Source organism: Lepidothrix coronata, unplaced genomic scaffold (assembly GCF_001604755.1).
Source record: "Lepidothrix coronata isolate B3197 unplaced genomic scaffold, Lepidothrix_coronata-1.0 Scaffold33, whole genome shotgun sequence".
In the NCBI taxonomy this organism is placed as follows: Eukaryota; Metazoa; Chordata; class Aves; order Passeriformes; family Pipridae; genus Lepidothrix; species Lepidothrix coronata.
Genome location: NW_016690213.1, coordinates 857,319 through 882,853, shown reverse-complemented (window position 1 = coordinate 882,853; position 25,535 = coordinate 857,319). Strand labels below are relative to the sequence as shown.

The 25,535-nt window shown below is 44.1% G+C and overlaps 1 protein-coding gene across 1 annotated transcript; it reads right to left on the bottom strand.

Annotated features, from left to right (window-relative positions):
* Positions 1-17,873: 17,873 nt before the first annotated feature.
* On the bottom strand, positions 17,874-22,551 carry BATF3 (basic leucine zipper ATF-like transcription factor 3). Its single transcript, XM_017811619.1, has 3 exons — positions 22,405-22,551; positions 20,949-21,053; positions 17,874-18,502 (listed from the first exon to the last, which is right to left on the bottom strand). The coding sequence occupies exons 1-3, from the start codon at positions 22,510-22,512 to the stop codon at positions 18,317-18,319; spliced, it is 399 nt and encodes a 132-aa protein (XP_017667108.1). The 5' UTR covers positions 22,513-22,551; the 3' UTR covers positions 17,874-18,316.
* Positions 22,552-25,535: the final 2,984 nt, after the last annotated feature.

Sequence of the window (25,535 nt, the reverse complement as noted above, 5' to 3'; positions counted from 1 at the left end):
AAACCTAGTTCCCTCAGCCTCTCTTCATAAGACATGTTTTCTAGACCCTTCATGGGTCTTGTTGCCTTTCTCTGTACACACTCCAGCACTCCAATGTCCTTTTTAAAGTGAGTAGCCCAAAACCGAACACAGTACTTGAGATTAAAGCCCCTCGTCCTATCACTACCTGCCCCTGTACAAAAGTCCTTCTCAAGCTCTCTGGTAGCCCCCTTTAGATACTGGAATGTGCAATGAGGTCTCCCCACAGCCTTCTCTTCTCCAGGCTGAACAACCCCAACTCTCTCAGCCTGTCTTCATAGGAGAGTTGCTCAAGCCCTCTGACGGTCTTTGTGACCTCCTCTGGACTCACTCCAACAGGTCCATATCCTTCTTGTGCTGGGCACTCCAGACCTGAATGTAGAACCCCAGGTGTGGTCTCAAAAGAGCAGAGTACAGGGGGACAATCACCTCCCTTGAGCCACTGGCCATGCTGCTTTTGATGCAGCCCAATACACAGTTGGCTTTCTGGGCTGCAAGAGCACACTGCTGGATTGTATTGGCTTCTTGTCCACCAACACCCTCAAGTCCTTCTCCTCAGGGCTTCTCTCTCTCTCCATTCACACCCCCCGGCTTTTCTTTTTGTTTGGGTTTGCCTTGCCCCGGGGGCCTGACCTTGCACTTGGCCTTGTTGAACTCCCTGAGGTTTGCATGGGCCCACCTCAAGCCTGTCAAGGTCCCTCTGGAAGGCATCCCTTCCCTCCAGCCTTTTGACTGCACCACACAGCTTGGTGTCATCAGCAAACCTGCTGAGGGTGCAACCGACCCCACTGTCCATGTCAGTGACAAAGGTGTTAAGCAGTGTCAGTCCCAACACTGGTCCCTAAGGAATGCCACTCATCTCCGCTTGGACATCAAGCCATTGATAGCAACTGTTTGATTGCAGCTCTCCAGGCAATTCCTTGTCCACTGAGTGGTTCATTCACCAAATCCATATCTCTCAAATTTAGTGGAAAGGATGTCCTGCGGGACAGCATCAAATGCCTTACACAAGTCCAGGTAGATGACATAGTTGCTCTTTCCTTGTCCATCACCACTGTAACCCTGTCGTAGAAGGCCACCAGATTTGCCAGGCGCAATTTGCCCTTAGTGAAGCCATGTTGGCTGTTGCAAATCACCTTATTTTCCATGTGCTCAAACACAGTTTCTGGGGGGATCTGCTCCTCTGTGTTTGGAACACAGGTCATGCTAACTGGCCTGTAGTTCCCTGGGTCTTTCCTTTTTTACCTTCTTTTAAAGGGGTGTTATATTTCCCCTTTTCCAGTCACTGGGAACTTCACTGGACTGCCATGACTTCTCAAGTATAAGCCACTTCCTTCACCAGTTCCTTTAGGATTTGCAGATGCACCTCATCAGGTCTCATGAACTTGTGCACATTCAGGTTCCTCAGATGGTCTTGAACCTGAACTTCTACAATGGGCAGTTCTTCATTCTCCAAGTCCCTAAAAATCTGGATTCATTTTCCATAAAAACCTCAGAGGTAGACATTTCTTCATAAATAGAGGTAAGAGGATTCTCTTTGACTCTACTGTCATGAATCTTCATTACTTAATAGAGCAAAACATAGAACATTATTTTACCAGAATAAAAAACAAGACAAATAATTACAAACATCCCCTGCAGAGACATGCCAGAAATACTTATTAGATGGAATGATTCTAGAAACTGAAATTTGGCTCTGGAGTTCATATCCTACAGTCCTGAGCTGGTAAAAATGGGAAATTGTGCCAAAAAGCTATGAGACTATTTAAGGCAGAAGAAAATATATTAATCTGCTTTTTAAATAGGAACAGACATAAAGAGCAACATAATCTACAGACAAAAGTATGAGAGAAAAATATAAAAAGAGAAAAATTATTTCATGCCCACTCAGAAATTAATATTCCCAGAAGATGAGTCTGAGAGATTTCCTTGAAGTACCGTCACTTCTGATAAATCATAGGTCAGAATACGCAGTCTGTGGATGAAAACAGTTTCTTGCATCTCTTCTGGCTTTAAGGAAAACAGTCACCATCCACAGGAATAAAAATAATGACAGTATTAGGGACTGTGGACAATTAGAGGGAAAGAACAAAATCTGGAACAATTTCTTTTCATGGGCAATATGAGTTATGAAGATTTCTGCCCCCAGTAAGACAGATTTCATAACGAATGAAACCGATGCCTAATTTCAAGAGATTAAAAAAAAGGGCAAAATTCAGTGCTTGCAACCTAGTCTTCTACTAGTCCTCTAACAGGTGGCTTGGTTCTTGTACATAATTTGATTGCTCTAACCCAGAAATGCCCAGTTCATATGGAGACCTTTTAACTCACACGTATGCATAGCACTTCCACTGCTTCAACACAGACTGTGAGCATGCTATGAGTAGCACAACACTGAATCACAAAGCTGTGGGCTATTTCATTTCTAGTAAAGATAGCGAGAAAAAAGATAGAGCCCAAACGCAGGGTTTCTATTCACAGTCTCCTTCTATGAAATGTGGTATTTCCAGTATGTGTTTCTCAATCAAACCATCGCCAGATCAGCTCGTGTGAACAGCTCAAAGACAGTAACCAGACACTTGCTGTCTGCATAGTAGGCAACACCAAGCAGAAGCGAAACAAGCTTTCAAATGCACTTTACTCACAGCATCTCCATCCTTCTCCCCCACTGACTAAAGACAGGACAGCACATTAACACTTAATATCCAAGTGTAACTAGCCTTTCTGTTTCCTCTCCCATCCTCCAAACAACAAGCGTGATTCTTTGAAACATTACGTGTTTTGCTTCCTAGATAACTCAGCACTGTGTCAGCAAATGACAAGCACAAGTGCTGGCGCCAAAAAGATGCAGTTATTATGCATGGCTTGTGAGAGACTCTTACATATTTCTGGCGTTAAAATATAAGTCTGTCTTGCATCATCTGAATGTGATTCTAGTATTTTAGTTAATTTGAAACAGCATTGCATGTAGTAAGCTGTAAGGAGTTTGGCTCTTTAATGGTGAGCCAACATTAAGCAGATACTCGGTCTAGCCACACCAAGGCTGCTGGAATTTCTATTGGAATGAGGATTATTCTCTTGTAACAGTGCTGGTTTTGGCTGCTTGCAGCAGGCTGGGCAGAATCATCAGAAACAGATCATTAAAGCTCGACACGTTCCCAAAAGTCAGAGAGTTGGGTAGGCTGGAAAGTGGTTTATACATTTTCTATTTTTATCCAATATAAAAATTTGGTTACTATGGCCCAAATCCCACAGCAGATTGCCTTACAGCAGCTCAGGGACATGCCGATCCCCCTCGTTGGTAGGGGGACCCTCCACTGGCAGGTCAGGAAGGGTTGGCCTGCAGGGCTGGAGTCTGGCCTGAGCTGTTCCTCAGTGCTTCATCAGGAAGAGGGGCCTGGATCATAGAGTCATAGAATCACTTAGGCTGGAATGGACCTTAAAGTTCCAACTTCCCTGCTCTGGAAAAGGACACCTCTCACCAGATCAGGTTGCTCCAAGCCCCATCTAACCTGGCCTTGAACACTTCCAGCGATGGGGCATCCACAACTCTGGGCAACCTGTTCCAGTGCCTCACCACCCTCACAGTAAAGAACTTCCTCCTAAAATCTAAACTGAAACTACTCTCTTACTTTGAATCCATTCCTCCTTGTCCTGTCAGCACATGCTCTTGTAAAAAGTCTCTCTATCTTTCTTGTTATTTCCCTTCAGGTACTGGAAGGTTGCAAATAGGTCGCCCCCAAGCTGTCTCTTTTCTAGGCTGAACAAATTCAGTTCTCTCAGCCTTTCCTCGTCTTAGTGGCTTCGTTTGGACTTGCTCCAACAGGTCAATGTCCTTCCTGTGCTGGGAAACCCAGAGCTGGACGGAGCGCTCCAGGTGGGGTCTCACCATAGTGTAGGAGAGGGACAGAATCACCTCCCTCGCCCGGCTGGCCACGCTGCTTTCGATGCAGCCCGCGGTCGGTGCCGAGTTCCTCACCGTAACCCCAAAACTGCAGCCTTGAACCGAAAGCCTTTCACTTTCCGCTGCCGCCGGGCCGGCCGGGCGCGCCGCCGCCAGGGGACACTGCGGGCACGGCTTGAGGACAGGGCGGACACGGCGGGACACGGGGAGCCGAGCGGCCCGGCCCGGCCCCCGGGGGAAAGGGCCGCCCCCTCTCCAGCAGCTCCCGCGGCCGCCGGGCCCGAGGAGAGGGCGGGCGTGGGAGGCGGTGCTGCCGGCGCGCTCCCTTCCCTGCCCCGGGATACTCGGGCAGCGCTCGGCTGTGCCTCCTGGGAGGCTCTGGCTGGGCGGCCGGAGGCTGCTGTCCAGATCCTGCTGTCCAGATCCTGCTGTCCAGATCTTGCTGACCAGATCCTGCCCGATCAACGCTCGTGGGAGCGGGTGGGTGTCGGCGCGGACCGGGGAGCGCAGCAACGCGGGCTGCGCGTCCCGGCGTGTAACTTCCAGGCATGTCGAACCCGCGCCGCACTATGGCACATACGTGGGACTTCCCCTCAGTTCAGCCAGCCCGGATCCAGTAAATGAAAATTCTGACCCTGCTAGTTATCTGGATGGAGAGTCCCTGACGGCAATTTATAGACTGTATTTCATGACTAACGAAATATGGTCGCTGGGATTTTCTGAAGGCTTTCAGGTATAGCCCAGCAAGCTGTCTGTATGAGGGTGGAACATGAAGATGTCAGCAGTGACAGGCAGAGAAAAAGTCCATGTCCATTGAGCCTATTCCACTGCATGATAAGATACCAAGCATTTCAAATCATAGCTACACAGCTATTGCTATATACACACACTGAATGGAAGCAGTGGACCAGAGTTACAAATACCTATCAAAGAACCCCGAGCCAACACCTTAAACATGTGTCCTCAGAGCACTAGCTCAAATCCTCCAAGTGGGATGGCCATTGTAGCAAACGCTGACTTTTACAGCACGAGGATTGCTACACACTGATCTCTCCGAAGTCACCTGACTGAAAATGCTGAGCAGTTGTGCAGTTTCCTCACCAGCACTGTTCCAGTGTAGCCCTGAATAACAAGAATCTGAATAATTAGCTCTGCTGCTCAGCAAAGCTGACTATCCCATCCTGCCAATTCATCTGCGTTGTTTTCCATACATAAGGTTTTTCATTTATTGTGGACTGCATTGTGCCACACACACTTGCTCTTGGGTTTATAGGTGCCTTCAGAGAGCAAACACGCACAGCAATTTAAAAAAGTAAGCAACTCAGAAGAGAGTGTGTGTAACAAATCACATAAGCTCTCTGTAGCCACTTTAGTAGATAAAGATTAGGAGGCAGCTCAAAGAATAGTTTGATAATTTTTAAACAATAATCTGGTCTGCTGATTCTGGTATAGAACTGACAACTTCTGGCAAGAAGGTAGTAACAAACATCTCCAAGGTCACCTTGACAGGAGTGCCCCTCCCAACTTAAGCCATATTGTCTTTGAAATTATAGCAAAAGGAAACTGTAACTTCTTCTTAAAAGCAGACATGTAAACTCACTTACACAATGGTTAAATGGAAAAACATTATCCCAAATCATTCTCTCTTGGTTGGAAGCAGAACATATTTCATATCAAGTGCAATTTCTCTTTTAAATAGCTTTATCTTAAGGCTTTCAGTATTTTACTTTTACAGCTACTTGTCCAGTTGTAACAAACATTTCATTCACTGCTTTTCAGTCAATGCTTGGAGTCCTCTTAGAGAGACACATAAATCCTGGACTGCGCTGATCACACCTACTCAGCAAGAATAACACACATTCAGGAGCTGACCACCAAAAGCCTTGTCCCCTAAGGCAGCAAGCTTGGTGTAAACTCTGATGGATCCCCAGGCATCACTTTTCGTGTGGTTGTTCCGAACTCTTAGACAATACTAGAGGGCAAGTCTTAACAGAATTTATACTAGCCAATTGGTTTTATTTTTTACATGATTATCACTGGAAAAATCAGAGAGAACTGAAATATGGTGGATGTAGGGGAAATTACATGATGCTCTAAAAATGCCTAGTATTCCAAGGGTCTTTTTGGGAGCTAAATGTCACCTGAGAAAATTGTTAATGTTTTGCAGCTCGCAAGAGAATCACGTGGAACATATTCCTGCATGTCATAGACTCACATCTCACCTTGGAGTCCTGACTCATTGCTTGGGTACACTGTTCTCTACATCAGATGCTGTGTAAGACATGATTTTTACACTGTATATTATGCAACTTCTTCTGTAATAAAAACTGTATGAGAAAACTACAAGAAATACTTGGTTCCAAATGAACTTATTCCATTTTATTGGTGCTGGCCAACCTTTCCAGAGAGTGGCATATGGATGGACTGCCTATCCTGCCTGATTCACGGAATTCAAATGCATTGTACATGTTGTGCTAACACTACTGCAAAGGCTGATTTAGGCTTTTGAAATGCTGAAAAAATGATGAAGGGTAACCTTTTATTAAGTATCAAGCCAATACTGCTTCATCAACTATTAAGATAGAGGTGAAAGTGGTTTATCACTTAATGACTTCTCTCGAAGGCATGAATTTCTTTGAAAATAGAGCCAGGTGTGACATCCAGAGGTTTCCAACATACCCAAGATGATGATACCATAAAGAATATCTCCATATACAAAATAAAAAAGCCATCATTCTAATCACAGGAAAACTCCCAAATCAGTCATAAATTCTTCTGATGATTTCTCTACCTTGTTTTTTCCCAAAGGAAAATAGAGAAGAAAAGGAAATTTTCAGGTTATCACATCTGAATCAAAAAAGTTCCAGAGAAACTATGACTGTTAAGAACATAGCTCTGAGTAACCGGCTAGTTCAGCCTAGAGAACAGGAGACTGAGGGGAAACCTCATTGCAGTCTTCAGCATCCTCATGAGTGGAAAAGGAGGGGCAAGTATGATCTCTTCACTCTTGTGACCAGTGACAGAACTCGAGGAACGGCATGAAGCTGAGTTGGGGGGAAGGTTTAGGTTGCATATAAGGAAAAAGGTTTTCACCCAGAGCGTGGTTGGGCACTTGAACAGGCTCCCCAGGGATGTGGACACAGCACCAAGCCTGACAGAGTTCAGGAAGTGTTTGGACAAAGCTCTCAGGCACAAGCTGTGACTCCTGGCATGTCCTGCATGGGGCCAGGGGTTGGACTCAATGGTCCTGATGGGACCATCAGGATGTAAGTGATAACATCCTGGTTGCCTATTAGTGTCCAGGAGTTCAGCCATTACTAAAGCATGTTAACAAGCCAGCTGAGATATTTATGCAGCTATCAAATGACGGATGATCTGTCCAGTTTATGTATACAAATGTTGGATGCCAAATGAGGGTGAGGAGGTTCACAACACAAAGGGTTCAGTAGCAAGCATGACCTCCTAATTCAAGGCATTCCCCTGCCTTTATTTCTGTCTTTCCATCATGGGAAGCTCTTCTCTTTCAGCTGTTCCATTCCTGCTGTTTGGTAAGTCATTCTCCAAAGAAGATGAGACAACTGTCACTCAAAAAAGCTCTTTTTTTCACACAAGGTTACTTTTCAGCCATCTGTGGTTCACTGACCAGGTTTATTACACAGCCTATAAACATTGTGCTGGCAACATGGGGAGGGCAGCAATATGGAAAAATGGTGGGAGTGAGAGGTTAAAACCTGCTTTAGATGGTGTTGCCACCCAGGAAACTGTATGTGCACCTACTCTCTTCTGCAAAGGATTGCTATTAATGCTTTTACATATTACATGCATACACTCCAAAAATATACTCAAACAGTGGTAATATAGCATGAAATTCTAGCCTAGTTAGTTTTCAGAGACAACCAAAAACCATTTTGGGTGTCTGAAGTCTCTGCCTTTTCCGTCCTCTCTCCCCACTCTGAGTAGGAGCTGAGCACCTTAGTTGAAACTCTGGCAGAGAGGCATTCCCTGATGACAAATCCCACTGATTTTGGGGGTGGGGAGGAGCAGGTTTCACTCTGGCACTTCTCACAAGTTTAAAACCAGAACTGCTCACTCTTTGACTCCATCAGTAATAAACCACAAGCAAGCGTACTGTGATGTCTTACCTTAAAGCATCAGTGGCCTTTCAAAGGAACCAAGGCATTTGAGTGAGAACCAAAGTAGGTTAAGCAGAGATATGTTCCCTTCTGTCAGTTCTGGTAATCAATGTGCAGAGGAGCAGAGTGACATCCATGCAGTAAAAACTGTGGCTGCTGTACTCACCAGAAACAATTTATCAGTGCTCTTACTCAGCTGGAATGTACCTACATAAACACCCCTACTGAAATCAACTTTTAAACTAGTTGTGATCCACACTAATTTTAAAATTCCTTTGTATTGCCAAGATGGCATAAAGGTGTGGTATGGGGAAAGAAGCAGGTGTGATGTTTTACTTTATTAGTTAAGTTATTAAGACCATGATTTTGAAACCAGTAAGGCAAATCATCCAAGTGCTTGTCAACATATGAAGCTGCTTGCAATTTTCCGTAAGATTTTGAGAAAAGTTAGACTACAATGTGCAATTTCAGAGCCTGAATATGAATCCATGCATGCAAAACTCCTTTGTTCTCATTGGGAGTATCAGAACACAGTTAAATGAAAATATTCAAATTTGCTAACTGCAGCGCTGAAACAGTAATGCAGGTCTCGGTTTGCAATCTAAGAAGATCCACTTTCATGCCAAATACACATAAATTAAACTCACCTCATACAATTCCCTGAGTGGACTGAAGATTGAAAAGAAGTCTGTTCCATTAAACTACGGAGAATAACCCCGGAGAACCAACCCTTGGTTGCTAATTGAATGACATCAGAAAGCAGCCATCAACTGCATTCTGCCAATTTCCTAGACACTGGAGAGTTTTGTCAAGAGTTGCATTAAATGATCTGTCATCAACTGAATATTAATCTTTCAGTATTTTATTACTCAGACTTAAACAGGGCCTTCTGGAGGGCATGAATTATTGGCAACAGGAGGCAGTAATTACAAAGTGAGGTATAGTGTCGAAAACATGACAAGTGAGTTTAAACAGTGTCTCGGGACCATTTAATATTGTGCTGGCAAACACAGCATGCTATAAAGCCATTTTAGAGAGAACAGATATAATGCAGGAATCTATCTGCTAAACAACAAAAAGGAACCACAAAGCAGAAAATTACTTTTTTTGTTTGTTTGTTTCTTGCATTAAGGCATAACCTTTCAGCCTATGCTCCTTTAACGGAGTAGTAGGTTCTGCCAGTGCTATCACCATGCAGAACTGCCAAGTTTCTTGAATGTGTTGCAGGACTGGACACATTTTTTGACACACAGTAATTGCTGTACAAGAGATGCCATGTTCCATGGTCTGCATCTTGGGTGCCATGTGGCTGATGGCAGTCTTGCTGAACCCAGTGGTGAAGGGCCTCCAAGCAAGAACAAAGTTAAATTGAGGAAATATGCACTATGCATATACATAAGATGGATATGATTCTGTTGTAGTTAAGAAAATGTTTCAGTAAGGTGAAAACAAAATCACACTGAATTATTACAGTTGAAATACGGCAACCTGAGCCAAGCATGAACAGACACTATGTATTCTTAAGGGATGGTAAGAAAAAATACAAGCAAAGTGTACAGGGGATCAGCTGTCACAGGCAGGGCATATGGCTGATAGAAAGATAAGAGGCTTTGGAAAGCATCACCGAATTATTAGGAAGTTTCAGTCCATGAAACACAGAACCAACCACTCCAGGCAACACGATACAGCCTGATGTTCCCACAGCATTGTTATTGCAAGAGAACACAAGTAATAACAGAGGAGTTCAGGTGTATCAGTGCATGGAAAGACCGGGAAAGTACGGGAATATTTCTCTTAATTGCTACTCAGTGCAACAAATCCTCTGCCTTGAAGAACTTGCATTTAGTAGGTAAAATGGGCAGATGTGCTGAGAACAGATATATTTAACCTGATAGATGACCAACAGTACCTTGCAAAGCATAATGGACTTAAACAAAGAACATTTGTTCATTAAACAGGAGTTGTAAATGCATAGCTTAAAAAAAAAATCATTATTGTTAGGGAAATTGGAAAGTTTCTAAGCAAAAAAAGTAGAGACTCTGCATATTGACTTGGGATAGATTATTTCTTTCTCACTTGCTGCTATTTTTAATATTCATTCAGTAACTGAATCACTGCTCTTGAAACACTATTGTTTAGGTATAAAACAAACAGCAGTGCAATGGGATTTTTATTAAGAAATCATGCAACAGTTTAATATCCTTGTGTTATCACTTGTAATAATATATTCTTCAAGTTTTTGAGAGCAAACCAAGACAATGATAGCTAAAAGTTTCTCCATATGCATCTGATGTCAAATATTGAGATAAAAGTGAAATTGAAAACACATCATCTGGTTTTTCTTTTGAATATATGTAGTTGGCATTTAAAAAGTAAAATAATTTCATTTTATTTTATTCATTTTATTCATTTATAACTTGAAATCAAAATAATTATCTACAAATGTATGTTGTTTCCCAAATTTGTTATTGGAAATGTACAGAAAATCAATATAAACAAATAATTATGGAAAACCAATTAGTGAAAACTGTAGGAATTGCTTTTCATATGAATTAAGTGGAATATTTTGAGTTTTGCAAAGTATCAATCAAAAATATATAAAAATCTGATAATCTAATAATTTACAGGGAAAATGTTTTAATTCCATCATTTCTCAACACAATAGTAAAACTACAGATGTGTTCACAGGTAGGTGTCATTCAGCATTTCTCATAAAAAATCTGACTAGTCATGTAACTTTATATTACAGCCCTCAATCACCCATATCTCCACTTATATTCTTCTACATGAACTGTATCTGCAGGAAGAACCTGTCCCTGCTGCAGGCTGCTCTGTGTGGGCTGACCTCACTGACTGTTGAAGACTCCCTGAGTTATCTGAAACTCCAGAGAGAAGAAGTGTGGAAGTACCAGCAGGACAAAGGTTCAAATGGAGGCAGGCTGCCTCAACATTTTATTCACTTGGAAAACAAGACCTGTTCTTATATAAACAATACAGTTGTTATCATTAATTTCCTCACCTGTGTGATCAAAAAGACTCTTTCAAGTTTGATTGGGCTTGGCTACTAATCACATCCTTAAACGCAGCTGATGGACCACCTACCCCTAGAAAGGCATGAGCAAGGGTGCAAAACCTCTCAGTGCACTGACAGAATAGGTCCTGAGTCCATACTGGAACTTAGCAAACAAATGGGATGACCAAAATTTACAAGGGAAATTTCTAGCTTATGTACTATTGTCATTTACAGTAAAAAAGAAAGAAAAAAATATTCATCTCTAGAGATTATTTACCTCGCAACCTAATAGTGCACTTGGAAATTACTGTACCCTAAAACAGCTCTGATAAGCAAAGATGAAACTCAAATAGCTAAAAGGGAACTAACAGAGCTCTTGCCTAGTATCAAATCCTGTTTTAAAGCTTTCTGCTCTTAAAGACATCCTGTTTATATATTTAATCAATGAACTGGATGTAAGAGAAAAAAAATGGCCTGCAATCTTCTTTAAAATGTGTATTTGCAAAGTTGGAGTAACTCAGCTTTTAAAACCAACAGCAAAACAGCTTGGGAAATTCTCCAAATTCCTGTTAGATTTTGTTTCTCTTTCTCTGTGAACAGTTTTCTGATTATTTATTACATTATTCTGTTCAGTGGTAGCCATTTAGAAAAGAAAATTCCCCCTTTTTTATGCTCTTTCCTTACCTGCATGTCATTAAAGAGACTCTGCCTCTGACAAAACTTTATGTCTGTGTTAGCTCTCCTGTCAAAATGAGCTTCTGGATAATGATATGAGATTCAGGAATTTCAGGGGATTGCTTTGTTTGTTTTAAGATCTGCTTGATTTAAAGTCCAATTGCAAGTCTTCTCCAAAGAGAAGAAGGACATGGGACAGGAGGAAATGTTTTGGATCACCAGTGTACTCAACTGATCTTATGTGAAATACACAAGCTTCTTCCCAAAACTAAATGTCTTGCATACATACATGTCTACCTAAAAAATTGCTCACATACAAAATTTCTGTGGAAGGCTATTCCTGAACATCTTTTCTCTGACAGTCGGAAAGTTCTTCACATATATAGCTCAAAAATAAGTACAAATTCTGCCTATTTATTGTTCTACTAACACTACTTCTTCTCTGTGATAGCTTTTTCCCTTACATGAACTTTACTCTACTGTAAGTACATAAACAGTGATTCATCACTCTTCAGACTTTGTCTAAAATAAAAACTTGTCTAAAATAAATAGAAAATAAAACAAGTCTCAAAAAAACCAGATTCCTCATTCCTCTAATCTTCCCAGCAGCCCTTTTATGTGCCTGTACCACATAAAGATGTTGCTTCATCTTTCTTTATCATGGTTGAGCAGAAACGTATGCAGTATTTCAGATGAGGTTTTGCCAGGCCCTGGCATAATTACATTCATATTTCTCTCTTTAAGAACACAAACACACAAATAAAGGAATAACACCCTCACTATGCACCTGAATTCCTGTTTAACTTCCTTTTTGCTCCACTACATTGGTGCCTCAGCATCAGTTACTGACTAAGAACTTTTTCCTTATTCATTCCGTTTGCATCGTCACCTTGCGACAGAAATTCTTGTTAATAGTTCTTCACGTGACAGTATACTTTGCATTGTGGCAGGATGGGGGGTGGTCTCATACAGGTTCCCTTTCCCACAGAAGGCTGGACCAGATGACCTTTCGAGGTTCCTTCCAACATGGGCTGTTCTGTGACTCTATGATTCTATGATTAATGGCATTTATGTTCTCTTCTGCAAGGTCATGCAGTCTCTTTTGTGTTATAGTTCAATCTTCTTCTGTAGTAATGGTTCCTTTGTATCCAAAGTCTTTACCAAAGGTACTGAACAAGAGTGGTCTGTGATCAGTCCTTGAGAACCTCCATTTATGAACAATTTGTTAGCCTGATGGCTCCTTTTTCAAAATAACTTTTGCCATTTTTCTTCAGCTAGTTCCGTGGTTATTTTTCAATTCTTGTAAAACATCTCCAGCTGAAGCAATTGTATCCCGTATAGCATTGCATCAAATATTTAAGCAGAGTCTTGTTGCTTATTCCTTATCCTCAATTATTTACCTAAGACAGATAACAGACTAGTATTTTCAAGATTTACTTTACAATGGGAAGACAAATCTTAATAGCTTATCCCAGGAGAGATTACTTATAACCCTTTCTTAGAATTTCAAAAGTTTTGATATTTTAATAATTTAGAATAATGAAAATATGACAGCAACCTCACTGTGAGACAGTTAAAGGAGAAAGTTCTTCCAAATGATTGGAGACACCTATCCATACCGAGTTCTGAGTGGAATGGTCTGTGGCAGACTTAATGGGACTGTACTCGGATGGGTGTAGCAAGCTCTACTAGAAGTCTATAGAACTTACTAAATACATACAATAAAAGCCCTTCTACTGCAAAAGTAAAGCAAACAGTTATTACCAATGTCATTTTCTATTTGGCTTCGTGAAGAAGCTGCTTCAGGATGAGATAAGTTGTGACATTGTAGCATGGCAGTCATTCAGTACTGACTCCACAAATGAATGTTTTCGTTCTATAACAAGACCTTTGTGGTTTAGCTTATCCACTTCTAAAGAGAACTATAATGATTCCCTTAGAGCAGACCAAACACATAACTAGTAGAGGACAGGTTATTTGCAAAAGCTATGCCAGCCATTTTAAGAATAGTCAAGCCTTTACGTTTGATGTCATGGTTTAAAAATTCTACAGCGAGAAAAAATTCCTGCTCTATCACTACGGATTTTTTCCACAGGAGCCGTCTAGGAAAAAAAACCTGAATGAATGCCATAAATGGAGCATGCAATCCCATGGATGACTGTTACTATGGTTTCTTTATTAAGAATTGCCCACTTCCAGTCAGCCTGTAGCTGTTCTTGAGTTAAATATTACCCAGTGAGTAAACATAGTGCCGCATGTCCCCTGAGGCAGCTGTAGGACTGTTTCTACTTCCAGTGAAATCAAGGTTAATTCCACATTTCTGCAAAGAATGAATTCCTTCACTCCCTTATGGATGTGTGCCCACAGCACATGCTGTCTGTACATGTAAGTTGTTTCTCCAGTGACCACTTGACAGTAATCCAGGGTTTACAAACAGAAAATTCCTACCCTCCTATAAAGAGAATAACATTAGTTTTGTAACAGTAAATAAACCCACTACTTCTCCTGCTTGTCAGACATGTTTCCTTACTGTAAGAGGAATTATATCACTGCACTGATGGGAAGAAGAGAAAAGGGATTTTTTTTAATGGTTGTTTTATCTATCACTTTCACTGACACAGAAATTCTAGACTGATTCAAATATGGAAACCCCAAATGCCATGCAGCAAAGCATTCATCTATGGACAGGAAACAGTATGGGTTTTATAGGCTAGGGTAAAGGTTATATCACTTTTAAGTACATTTTAAAAGACTGCACAGATGCTTTCCTTAATATTCAACTGACCAAACAGGCCACACATAAAAGCCTTTAATCATGTACAAGGTATACCAGTGAAGTGCAATTTCTATATGCTTCTACAGATTAGCCTCGATAATCTGTAGAGATAGCCTCTAATACTGATTCCGTTAAGTGATGTTGTCACTAAGCGATGTAGGAAGGGAAGGAAACAGGAAGAAAGAAAAAAAAGTGGCACTATACAAAGGCTACTGCAAATACCAAATGCAGATGAGATCAAGAGGCGTTGCAGAAGGAGCACTAGATGACAGTAACTGGTACCAGGGAAAAGAACAGAAAGACTGTAGAATAGGCTGTTTTAAATCTGTTTTTTTAAAAATGTACTTTTAGCAAAAATTCTGGATGAGTGCATGATGTTCACAGACATGAATGTAAAGTAGCAGTGGGAAGAAGCAAGGCTTTCTAATAAGCTCTCTTGAGGTATAACAATTGATCTCTTTTATACTCACACAAACAATTTTGTGAAGTTTGACTTTGCCTTTCTGTTGACTTTTTTAGTTTTGAAGGCTAAAATTATCTTTTTAAAATATGATCATTTTAAATCTGACCCAAAGACCAAAAGAAATTAATAGATAAATCGCTGAATTGGACCCAGTCTGCTCCTGGAATGAATAATTTTATCTGTGGGTAAGTTTGCACTAAGCATTTTGCTTCTTCATCGGTCACAGAAAATACGAAAAAGAAATCCACACCAGCTGAATCTAGACAAACTGTAACCTTCTCTGTGAGCCTGAGGCAAAATCCAGCTTTCTCAGCAGCCCTCATCTACAATGCACATCCACAAACAAGACTGCAATTCACAGTATACCTCACATGAACCACAACCCGAATGTATAAAAGATCTTCCCTACATATCTGATTCTGAAAATCATGTGAATGCAATACAGACCACAATTTTGTGGGGAACAAGTCAAACCAACTGTAAGCTTTCTGAAGCTAGAGTATGTCAAGTGGTACTTTAGCCATATATAGGTATGAAACATTTTTTGTGATGGTGTAATACTCTGCTGCAAAAGGAGAGGTTAGGATTTGAAAAAACTCTCTGTTGTTCCTTAACAAATGGGCCTTTTCCTTTCTGTTCTCCTTTCTGGTTCCCTATTCACATAACAATTATCCCAGGCTCCAGAACATACTTTCTGTTTTGAGACTTCCTGTAAATCAATATTCTTATGAGCAGCTCCTGCAAAGAGTGTAATCAGTATGTATACATACCGATTGCTTAGGGGTACATAAGCCTGTGCTTTAACAGTTTGTTGTCCTTTTTGACCTATGATTCAGCCTTTACGTTAATTCTACAAATATATCAAAATGTTTGAATTATTTGCCTTGAGACACCTGTTTTGCTCACTTCTTTTACTTGAGGATCCCAGTTGCCTTTGAACATTAGTCACACAGTATCCTGATTGGCAAGATGCCTCGGTTAATCTATTAAACAGAAGAATGATGCAAAAGGCCCTTTGGAAATATTGCTGGGGAAAAAAAGTGACGCAAGAAATTAAGGAGGAAGAAGCAGTCCAGGCTCCAGAGGGTTCAAAGCCTGCTGTTAGTAATGGAAATGATCCACAGGCTAGAGCTACACCCTGTGGCTGTGGGAAGAAACTGGGGAGAGTGAGGGCCCACGCGAGGCTCCCAGTTCTTCCAAAGAAGAGCAACATAACCTTGGAGTTGGGTTGCTGTTGCCATCACAAAACATTTCTGTGAATTCAGCTGTCTTCCTCTGTACACTCCAAGGCAGAAATCATGGACTAGAACTTTTATCGCAGAACAAGAATAGTGCTTGCTGATGAGGAGCGTACAGTAGAACTTGGATATGCCAAATGATAAACTGGAGTCAGTTTCTAGACAGATGTATAGAATAATAAATGTGTAAGGAGGAGGATTTTACACAGGGAACTAGATCCCTACTTCTAGAAGCAAGCATCTATAGGACAAAAACCTTCAGAGGTTTCTGGTGGGATGGACTGTCTTGCATTAGGTTGTTGATCTTTCCTTCCATTTTCAAGGGTCCACAGGGCTCCATATAAGAGACCACGCTTTTGTACAAGTCCTGACCTCAACTAGATACTTTCCAGTCTCGGCTCAGTCGTACATACCTGGTTATGAGATGTGAGACATTCTCTCTCTGCCTCCATCCTAAGCTATAATGAATTTTTCCAGAGTGAATGTTGTTAATTTCCATCATGCTACTCCTTCTTCATTACATCTCTGTTCTGTCCAAATTACACAGAGGCAGCCAGGGCCTGAATGAATGTGGATGTGTTGATGAAGATGCTCAAGACAGCTTCCTTTCTTAAGGGTGACACAAATTCTTTTGGGAACAACCTAATGAAATATTTAAAGAAGTCAACAGCTCATGCCTATTATCTTCAGTTTCTAGCCTAAAACAATGTCACAAGAGGCAGAGTTGACTACATCATTTCCCCAGTTCTACCTTGGCAGTGATTAGCAATGCAACATTCTACTAAAGAAGCTTAAACAAAACCAAAAAAAATCAGACATTTCAGATCATGTTTTGCTGATAAACACTGTGATCCTGGCAAGGGGAGAAATTAATCCCAGGAGTTGAACTTAAAAAAAATCCAAATGCTGAAGTGAGAGAGTTGGCAAAGGGGTGGAGCTTTTTATTATCCAAAGACGCTCTTTGACTGGAAAACACTGTGAGAAAAACACTCTTTGCTGGATTCCAGGCTACAGCACTCACATTTCTAGAGCTTGACACTAATAAGAATCTTCAGAGAAAGCAAACACATTTTTCTGTACATTTCCCATTAACATTGTCATACTTCTTTTTTGTAACTAAAAAGAAAAAATTAAAGAAAACAAAGTTTTTCTTGCAAGCAGTTATCAACCACCTTCAGTGTGGACACAGAACAAAATGCTTACTGAACTCAATTTGTTCTATCCATGGTCATAGTTTTTAGTAGCAATACGCAAGATGAAGGAAGGATAAAGATATTCGTTCATTTCCAGTGGGTGCCCAAAAAGAGTAAATTTTAAAATCTGATTTTTAAAACAATGTGAAAAGTAGCTAACTCTGTTTGCTTTTCTTCCACACAGAGCAGACAATCAGCATTAGAAACTGGTCAAGCCATATTTTGGGATACAAAACACTCCAAGAACTAATGTCAGCAGAGCTGATTCGGGTTAACAAAGAAATAAAGATAAGAAAACTCTTTTGTTACACACACTTCAAAAGAGGAACAAATGAAAAGGTGACAAGCAAATGATAGAACAACTGATGAGAAGATTAGCATTAGACTTTGGATTTGACCAGCAAAGAAACAGTAGAGATGTGGTAAAGACATTGATTATTGAAGAAGTTGGAGAACATAATAAAGATGGGACATGGCTTTTATTAACCAAACGTGTTTAGCGAGATAAAAAACAGCAGCCAGGATATTATATACATGGATGACAAGTTACAAAGGGTCACTGGCAGCAGACGTGCAGGAGAAAGGCATTCCAGTCCGAGGTCGGCACTTTTCCCTGTATACATTCCATCGCTCGATAGTGGGCTGCACGGCACTTTGACATTTCTGAATGCAAAACCATGGCTTGAGATTCTACCAAATAAGAAGTTGCTCTTCCAATTATCTTTTTTCCTACTGGTGTTATCCTGAGATTCAGAGGACTATAACACTTCAACGTGGAGAACAGCTGCGTGGTCAAGTCCAGACCTCTTAGATGGAAGACTTGAACCATGAGTAGGCAGTTCTTAAACAGTCCTGTAAATGGCACTTTCACACATCACATTTAAAGGTGATTGAGGAGAGCACTCATCTTGGCAGGCAGCTGGCAAGTGCATCAGGCCGTGGTATGGTCACAAAGTTCATGGTGCAGTGCAATAGTGGACAGATCTTTTCATGATCCTTCAACACTTCACTCAAGTGTTTCATTTCATCTGTTAGCTTTCCAATTTCTCTTTTTAAGGAGGTATTTTCTTGCTCAAGAGACTCATATTCCTGGAAGGAGGGGAAAGAAAAATAATTTAGTCAAAACATTTATTTCAGTGCTTCCACCTTGAGTACATTCACATAACTGTGTGGTTTCCTACTACAATATGCAAAATGCTAAGGAAAGACAGACACAGCCTGGGTGCTGTAACAGGGCAAGTGCTTTATGACCTGTGCCCTGACCACACTGCAATTTCTCTTGTGACCCTGAAAACCAGGAAGTGCTGCTGGCCCTCAGGAGTCCCCCAGTAGCCCAGGGCTGCAGACATGCACGGGTGGCTGTGTCCCCATGGTGGCCCCTTCCAGCCCCGGGCTGCCTCTGCTGGGAAGGGCTGAGCTGGACTCTGCACTGTCAGATCAGAGAAAATGAAAGCACTGACTGCAGATAGATGCTGGGAAAACCCGGCGCCTGGCATTGCTGGTGAGAAAACAGCAGCCCCTGCCTTGGGCCAGTGCAGGGAAAAGCCATTTACCCCAGAGCCAGCTGAGATGCATACCTAGCACAAGGTGTCCAGTGCTCTCCTCCAGGCTGGCCAGAGCTTGTAACTCCCTGCCTAGATGCCTGAGAACTCAGGAGCAGGAGGAGGAGAGTGTTATGCCAGCTTGTTGCCAGGCTCACTTTGTCACCACAAGGCCTTGGTTATCCTGACCTGTGCTGCTTTTGAGCTAAGGCTTCTCTGGCAATAAATAAGCTGCTGCTAACTGCAGGGGAGTTTTGAGTTGCTCTGCAGCCTGCATCTGTGATGGATGCAAGGCTCCCATGTCACATTTTTTGATAACTGCATGTCTCAAGCGTTCCTGCTGCCAAGTCTTCTCATCCCAAAGAGAAGAGAACTAGAGGTTCAGAGCAAGCCCACTGAAAACTTGCAAGTGTCTCGCTGCTGGCCCAAGGCTCAACACTCACCCACTCAATCTCACCTCCCTGGGAAAGCTTCAGAGCAAACTTCAAAGCCTACACATCCCTTAAAAGGCTTGTTTCTCAGGCAGGAGGGAGAGCCTCTCATGCAATGGTCCTCTGGGCAGCCTGGCACTGCCTCTGCTACCCTTTGCAGCAGAACTTTGGATTCCTTGTCCTCCCTCACACCCCTCCCCTCACACACAGAGTAAAACAGGCACAGTCCTCCTGTCACACTACCGTACCCAAACTCCAGCCAAGTGTCCAACACTGCTTCTGGTTGTGCTCATCTCTTGTTGCCCCAAACCCCATGGGGTTGAGTTTTGGAATGTGTTACTCTCCCATTTCTCTGTCCCATTTTCAGGGGTGAGACTATCAAATTGTTCTTCCTAAGAATGAATGCCTATTCAACCAGATCTGCCTGCAGCTGGAAAACCTGTATGCCTGATAATGAAGATTCCCAGCAGAAGGAAGATGCTCAGGTCCAGGAGGAATATTTGAGAGGCTGCGGTATGGCACAGGGCCCAGAAATTATTCCAAAAAAGCCAGGGGTTACCCCTTTACAGAAGTACTCTGCACCTGGCTTTTTCAGGCGCTGACTCAGAGGAGATCTGGGAAAAACCAAACCCAAAACTCCCCACGTTGTCCCTCTTGGTCTCTCATGACTGTTGGTAGATCCTTCCACACTGAGAAAGACAAAAAGCCTGTGATGAACCTTCAGAGCTGAACAACTGACTGAGCCACAGTTGCAGCAGCAAAACTGACACTTACTCTAAAACCTGACACCCCAAAAGCTGACACTGACCTGGTTACAACAGAAGCATTTTTGTGTGAGGCAACATCCAAAACCCGAGAAAGGAGATTCCTGTCCTCCAGTGTTTGTACTGGGGACACAAGAAAGCTACACTGCCTTGTGATATTAAGAGTTTCTGGAAGAATCAGTTACTTTTTTTTTTTTTTTTTTAAACATAAAATGTTATTTATCAGGGCATACAAGTACAACAGCTAATCGAGCCGAGCTCTCACAGTTGCAGGTGATAAAGTTCCTACGAATCCTTTTCAACTCTGTATTCTGGGGACCATATTGATTAGTGGCCGTGGTAGCACCATAGTTATAGAATGATTCAGATCAGCACTGCCACTGCATGGTCGTCTCCTCCTCCATCGCCTTCTCCCTTGTAAGACAACAAGGATTCATCTACTACCACAGCAAATAGGGCAAACTTAACACTAATCTAGAGGAAAATGGGTATGTTTCAGCACAGAGGAAGCCTGTGATCCCATTCATTGGGTGGTCACAGGAACAGCAAACGAGGGAGATTGAGGTGAGGGCAGGACCATGTCTCTCTCCCCGGTAGTGTCCCTGATGGCAGAGCTGCACTGTCAACAGGAGCATCAATATCTGGGAGTTCCCAGCTAGGCATCCCACAGCCCACCCACAGCTCTCTGAGCTGGGTTAGCATGAAGACTGGCTCACACCTGCTTAAGAATTCCCATTTACAGTAAAGTCCTGTGCTCAATACCCGAGCTGTGCTTGCAAAACACCAAGTACCCATTCACCTCGTGAAGTTTATCTGCTTTCTGAGTTTGCTTCTTCCGGCTCCTCTGTGCAGCAACTCGATTTTTTTCTCTTCTCCTTACCTTCCTGTCATCTTCTTCATGACTCTGGAACACATCAGCCAGAAGCACTTTGTTAGTTTTTAAAGTGCATATGGAGATGCCCTAATTCAGGCGTGCAACTGTTTCTGGGAACGAGCATATACTCTAAATTTCACAGTACCGACCGCCGGCATCCCGCTGATCCCACAGTCACTGCAAAGGGCAGAGCATCCCCCTGACCCACTGCACAGGTGGGACCCGAGTTGGAGGGATGGAAGCCCGCAGGGCTGCCCGGGGGGAAGCCGCAGAGCCCCGCGGGCACACGCGCTACCGCTGATGGGGGAACGTGGGCACCGCCGGCACCCGCGGCAGGAACCTGCCCAGCAGGCAGCACTTGACACCTGCTTCGCCCCAGCGCTGCCGACGGGGCGGAGGTGCGAGCAGCGCGGAGGGAAGCCGGGCTCCCGCTGTTCCCGCGCCCGCTGTCGGCGGGGCAGCCCAGCTCCCTTCCCGGATGCCTGCGCCCGTGGAAAACCCTCTGACCGCGCCTTGCCCCGGCGGCTGGCAGCTTTCCGCGCACCGCCGGCGGTTCGCCCGCTCTCCCACCTGGAAGAGCCAGCACCGCGGCCGCCTCCCGGGAAAAGAAGTGCCGATGGCCAGGAGCAGCGGGCACCCCCGAGGCGGCGCTGCCCGGCGTGACTCATCCCCATGTGCCCGCCCGCCTGCAGCGCAGAGCCCCTCGGCCCGGCCCTACCTGCTGGCTGCCCTCGGCCGCCGCGCCCCGGGGCAGCGCGCTGGCCCCCGCCGCAGCCGCCGGGACGGCGCACGACATCCCGCCGCTGCGGAGCCGCCCGCAGGGCTCCCCCGGCCCGCGGGGGGTGGGATACAGGGGAGGGGAGGGCAGGGAGTAGAAGGACAGGGCGGGCTGGGGCGGGACAGGGCAGGGGACGCACCGCCCCGGCACCTGGCAGCCGGCACCCCCCGGCCCGGGGGCGGAGCTGCCGCCCCGCCGCCCGCATGGCCCTCACATGGCGCCCGCCGGGAGCCCTGCCGCGCCCGCGGAACTGGGAACCCCGGGACCGCCCGGATCCCCCGGTCCGCACTGCTCGCCCCCAGGCATGAGCCCCCGGCGACGGCAAGAGCGTCCAGCCCCCGGGAGCCGGGGGAAAGCCCGCACCCCTGGGGCACGGCACTGCCGGGCAGGAGCTGCCTGTAAATCCCCCGGAGAGCCCCGGCCCCTGGGGCCGCCTGGGCTCGACGCCCCTCCGGGCGGCCCGACTCGCTCTTTCGCCTGCAAGAAATAAGCTCCCCGCAGTTTCCCTTCTCCCCGAATTTCCTGCCGGCGGCGGTGCCGGGAGGTCAGGCTGCCCCCCTGGGAGCCGGCTGTGCCCCCCCATGTGTCCCGCTCCCGGCTCACCTCCGACCGCTCCTGCCCGCCGCGCTCCTGAGACATCGGCTCGCGGCGGGAGCTCCAGATACGGGACAGCCGGCTCAGCCCGGGGTCGTGGGCGTGAGGACACGGCATCCGTGCTGGGATAAAGAGATTTTCACTTTCGCTACTCGCCCTGTTCCTTTAAATAATAAGGAAATGCCACAGACTTCTTGTAAAGGCGAAGCCAGACAGGGATTGCTGAAAACACAGTTGCTGCAGACAAAAATCTCTCTGTTTCACTATTCTGTCGAGAGTATTTTAACAGACTTAACAATGTTTCTTTTATCCTTCTGAACACCTTTCTTGCATTTTAATTGCACTGTTACCTTGGCCTTCTGCTCTGAAAGGGATGTTTGCACTGACAGGTACTTCAACAACATCCATGCTCTGCCGCAGAAGTATCTGTAACTAATGTGCCCTCCTGACTGTGCTCTACTCACAGGGGCAAACACATGGCCATGCAAGGAGGGTACACGCCCCCAAACTGCAGGGCAGTCAGTCATAAAGCCCCAGGTATCTTAATAAATCAGATACTTCCCTATTTTTCTGGTTTCCTCAGAAGCCTGAGTCATCTAGCTTAGACAAAGATGAGGTTAAAATGTTTGAAAAGTGAGTAAATATAGACTATCCTTTCAGGAAGATCTGGCTAACAGTTCATGCTGAAGGTGAGAGAACTGTGCTGCCCGGGAGTCCAAGAGTCAAACTGAAGTCTACACTCTGCCACAGGTTTCCTGGTAGGCTCTGGGATCATCAGATGACTGAAAGACCTGAGCATGACTTCCCTGGTGGGAAGCACTTCTCCCCAGCTGTTCCACCTCAAAGCAGCTTGTGTCTCCATCTTCCAGGCTACCCACAACTTTACTTTTGCACTTTCTCAGAGCTCCTCCAATCCCAGAGGAGCTCTGAGAAGCTGTGAGTCTCTCCCACCCTTATAGCCATGGGGACCACAACTGGGATGGGCACCCTTGCCAAAATACCCTGACCTCAGCTACGTCCCCAGGCTGCACTGGGTCTCCCACACATCATACAGGATGTTCCTTGGTTTCTTTAAAATCATTTTTGCTTCTTTTCTTCTTTCCTCTGTCATCTAACATGCCAAGAGCAGGATGTTCACCAAGGGGGTGCTCATGGAGGTGGCAGAAGGTGTGGGTTCAGTGCCATTCTCCAGCTGAGGGGATCCAAACCGGCATCTCCTGGAAGGCAGTCCTAGCCACCAGGCAGTGAGTTATTAGAGGGTGAATTGCTCTCAACTGCTCCTTCAAAACAGTGAAACAGTCCAATTTTGCATTAACTACACGTCATGCACTTAAAGAAGTGTGGGCACAAGTAGAGACTTAATCGGGACAGTTGCACAAAAAGGAGCAACTGAACTCTTGCTGCCTTTGTAGCTAAAGCACAGTTGAAATTAACAGGACTAGGAGCTGGTATTTTTGTAAGCTCAGAGAACAGGTATAGTCTTTTGCAATAAAACCCATGAACCATGCAGCTAAAACACCTCAACAGCCCTTCAATGTGATCTGTGGGACAACAAAGCCTGTTCCACAGAGGGACTTTAGAACTGATCCCACATGAAGCTCTCGGGCTGTTCTAGGAGCAATGCTGCCAAGCATGCAGCCAGCAGCTGCAGAATAAGGTTTCCAGGACACCGCAAGTATGGGACAAGCCAGGGGACAGTACCCTTGAGCCTGAATAGTCTGTTCTTGTTCAGAACAAATGGCAAAGGAAATGACAAGTCAAAATTTGCTTGTGGGAACAAGTTTCTACTTAGTATTAAAGCTATCTCTGGTACATCTGTAGAAATGCCTACACAGTAATTCCAGGTAGTGCAGCAGTAAAGGCAGAGTGTTTCTGTGCAGGAGAGAAAACAAACCCAGAAAGCAGCCTAGTCAGCTGAGTTTACATTTTATAATGGCAGTTAATCAGTGAATTTTGTCTGCGCTGAAGCAGCCTACACACACACAGACTAGAGTCACTGATTGCAGCGTAGCACAGCATGGCTCTTCTGGAGAAAGGCACAGATCAGAACTGGATCTCAGAGTGCTGTCAGTGTCCACATGAAGATTTATAGGAGAGGAGCTTCCCTGCACCATTTGTAATCCCCTTTGTTCAGAAACCATACACAGCAAAAGTGTGCTTGGATACTGCTTCAATTTCCAAGTTTTTCTCGGGTGGGGATGGCCCAGGCTCACCAGCAATAAGCACCTCACAGACAGCACATACTAACGAACAGCGAGATGTGCCACCTCGCCCCAAAAGGCAGAGAAACGCAAACTCAGTTTGCAAATGTTGCCAAGCATCCATCGCCATTGAGCTGTCTTACAAAATTCAAAGGCTATATAAAGAAAAACTACCAGACATTTCTTGATGCAATACTGATTCGCCCCAAGTTAAAAATAAGAAGTTTGGATGTTGTGACATTTCAGTAGAAGCCTGATTAGACACTTGTCTTGCACAACACTGCCAATTCCTATGAAAAGTTAACTGAAGGACATAAGGCTACCGGAATGGGGAAAAAATGAAGTCTTTTGTGTATTTCTGCTAGTGGGAAGAACAGATCCCAGGCACAGCTAGCTGCATGTATCACTGGCTGTAGAAAATTTTAATAACCATTTGAAAACCACCTGAACATTCAAGTGAACATTCAAGTGTTGAGTTTAGCTCATCACAGAACTTGTATTTAAAGGGAAGTTCTCTGACACCTTCTAGTGCTGCTTGGCCAAAAGTAGTCATCAAGAGATTTTTAAATTCATAGTTTTTATGTTGCACTTAGAATCTTGACTGGTTTATCTTTCTTTACACTATTCATTTGGCCAGTGTTTCCAGATGCATTTGTTTTCTTTTTCCACTCAGTATAGTTGAAACAAAGCCCGACTGCCCTAGCTCGGGGCATCCATTCCCACTTACTTCAAATCCTGCACAGACCAACTATTCCACAATCTCTTAACACGAACACACACTGTAGCATGAATCCAGTAATTCTCTTATTAAGTCTTCATCCACAGTGCTCTCTCTGTATTTTGTAAGGATTTTGTCCTACCTTGGCCATTTTTGATGGGACTCCTTCAAAGAGATGCACCTATTTTCTGTACTTACCTATTTTTCGCAGAGAAGAGCAG

Excerpts from the sequence above, each read along its gene's own strand:
- BATF3 (XM_017811619.1), bottom strand. The coding sequence starts at position 22,512 with ATGCCGTGTCCTCACGCCCACGACCCCGGGCTGAGCCGGCTGTCCCGT. Across the intron at positions 21,054-22,404 it reads GCGGGCAGGAGCGGTCGGAG|AGTCATGAAGAAGATGACAG; the intron begins GTGAGCCGGGAG and ends GATGTGTTCCAG. Across the intron at positions 18,503-20,948 it reads AAGCAGATAAACTTCACGAG|GAATATGAGTCTCTTGAGCA; the intron begins GTGAATGGGTAC and ends CCCTCCTTCCAG.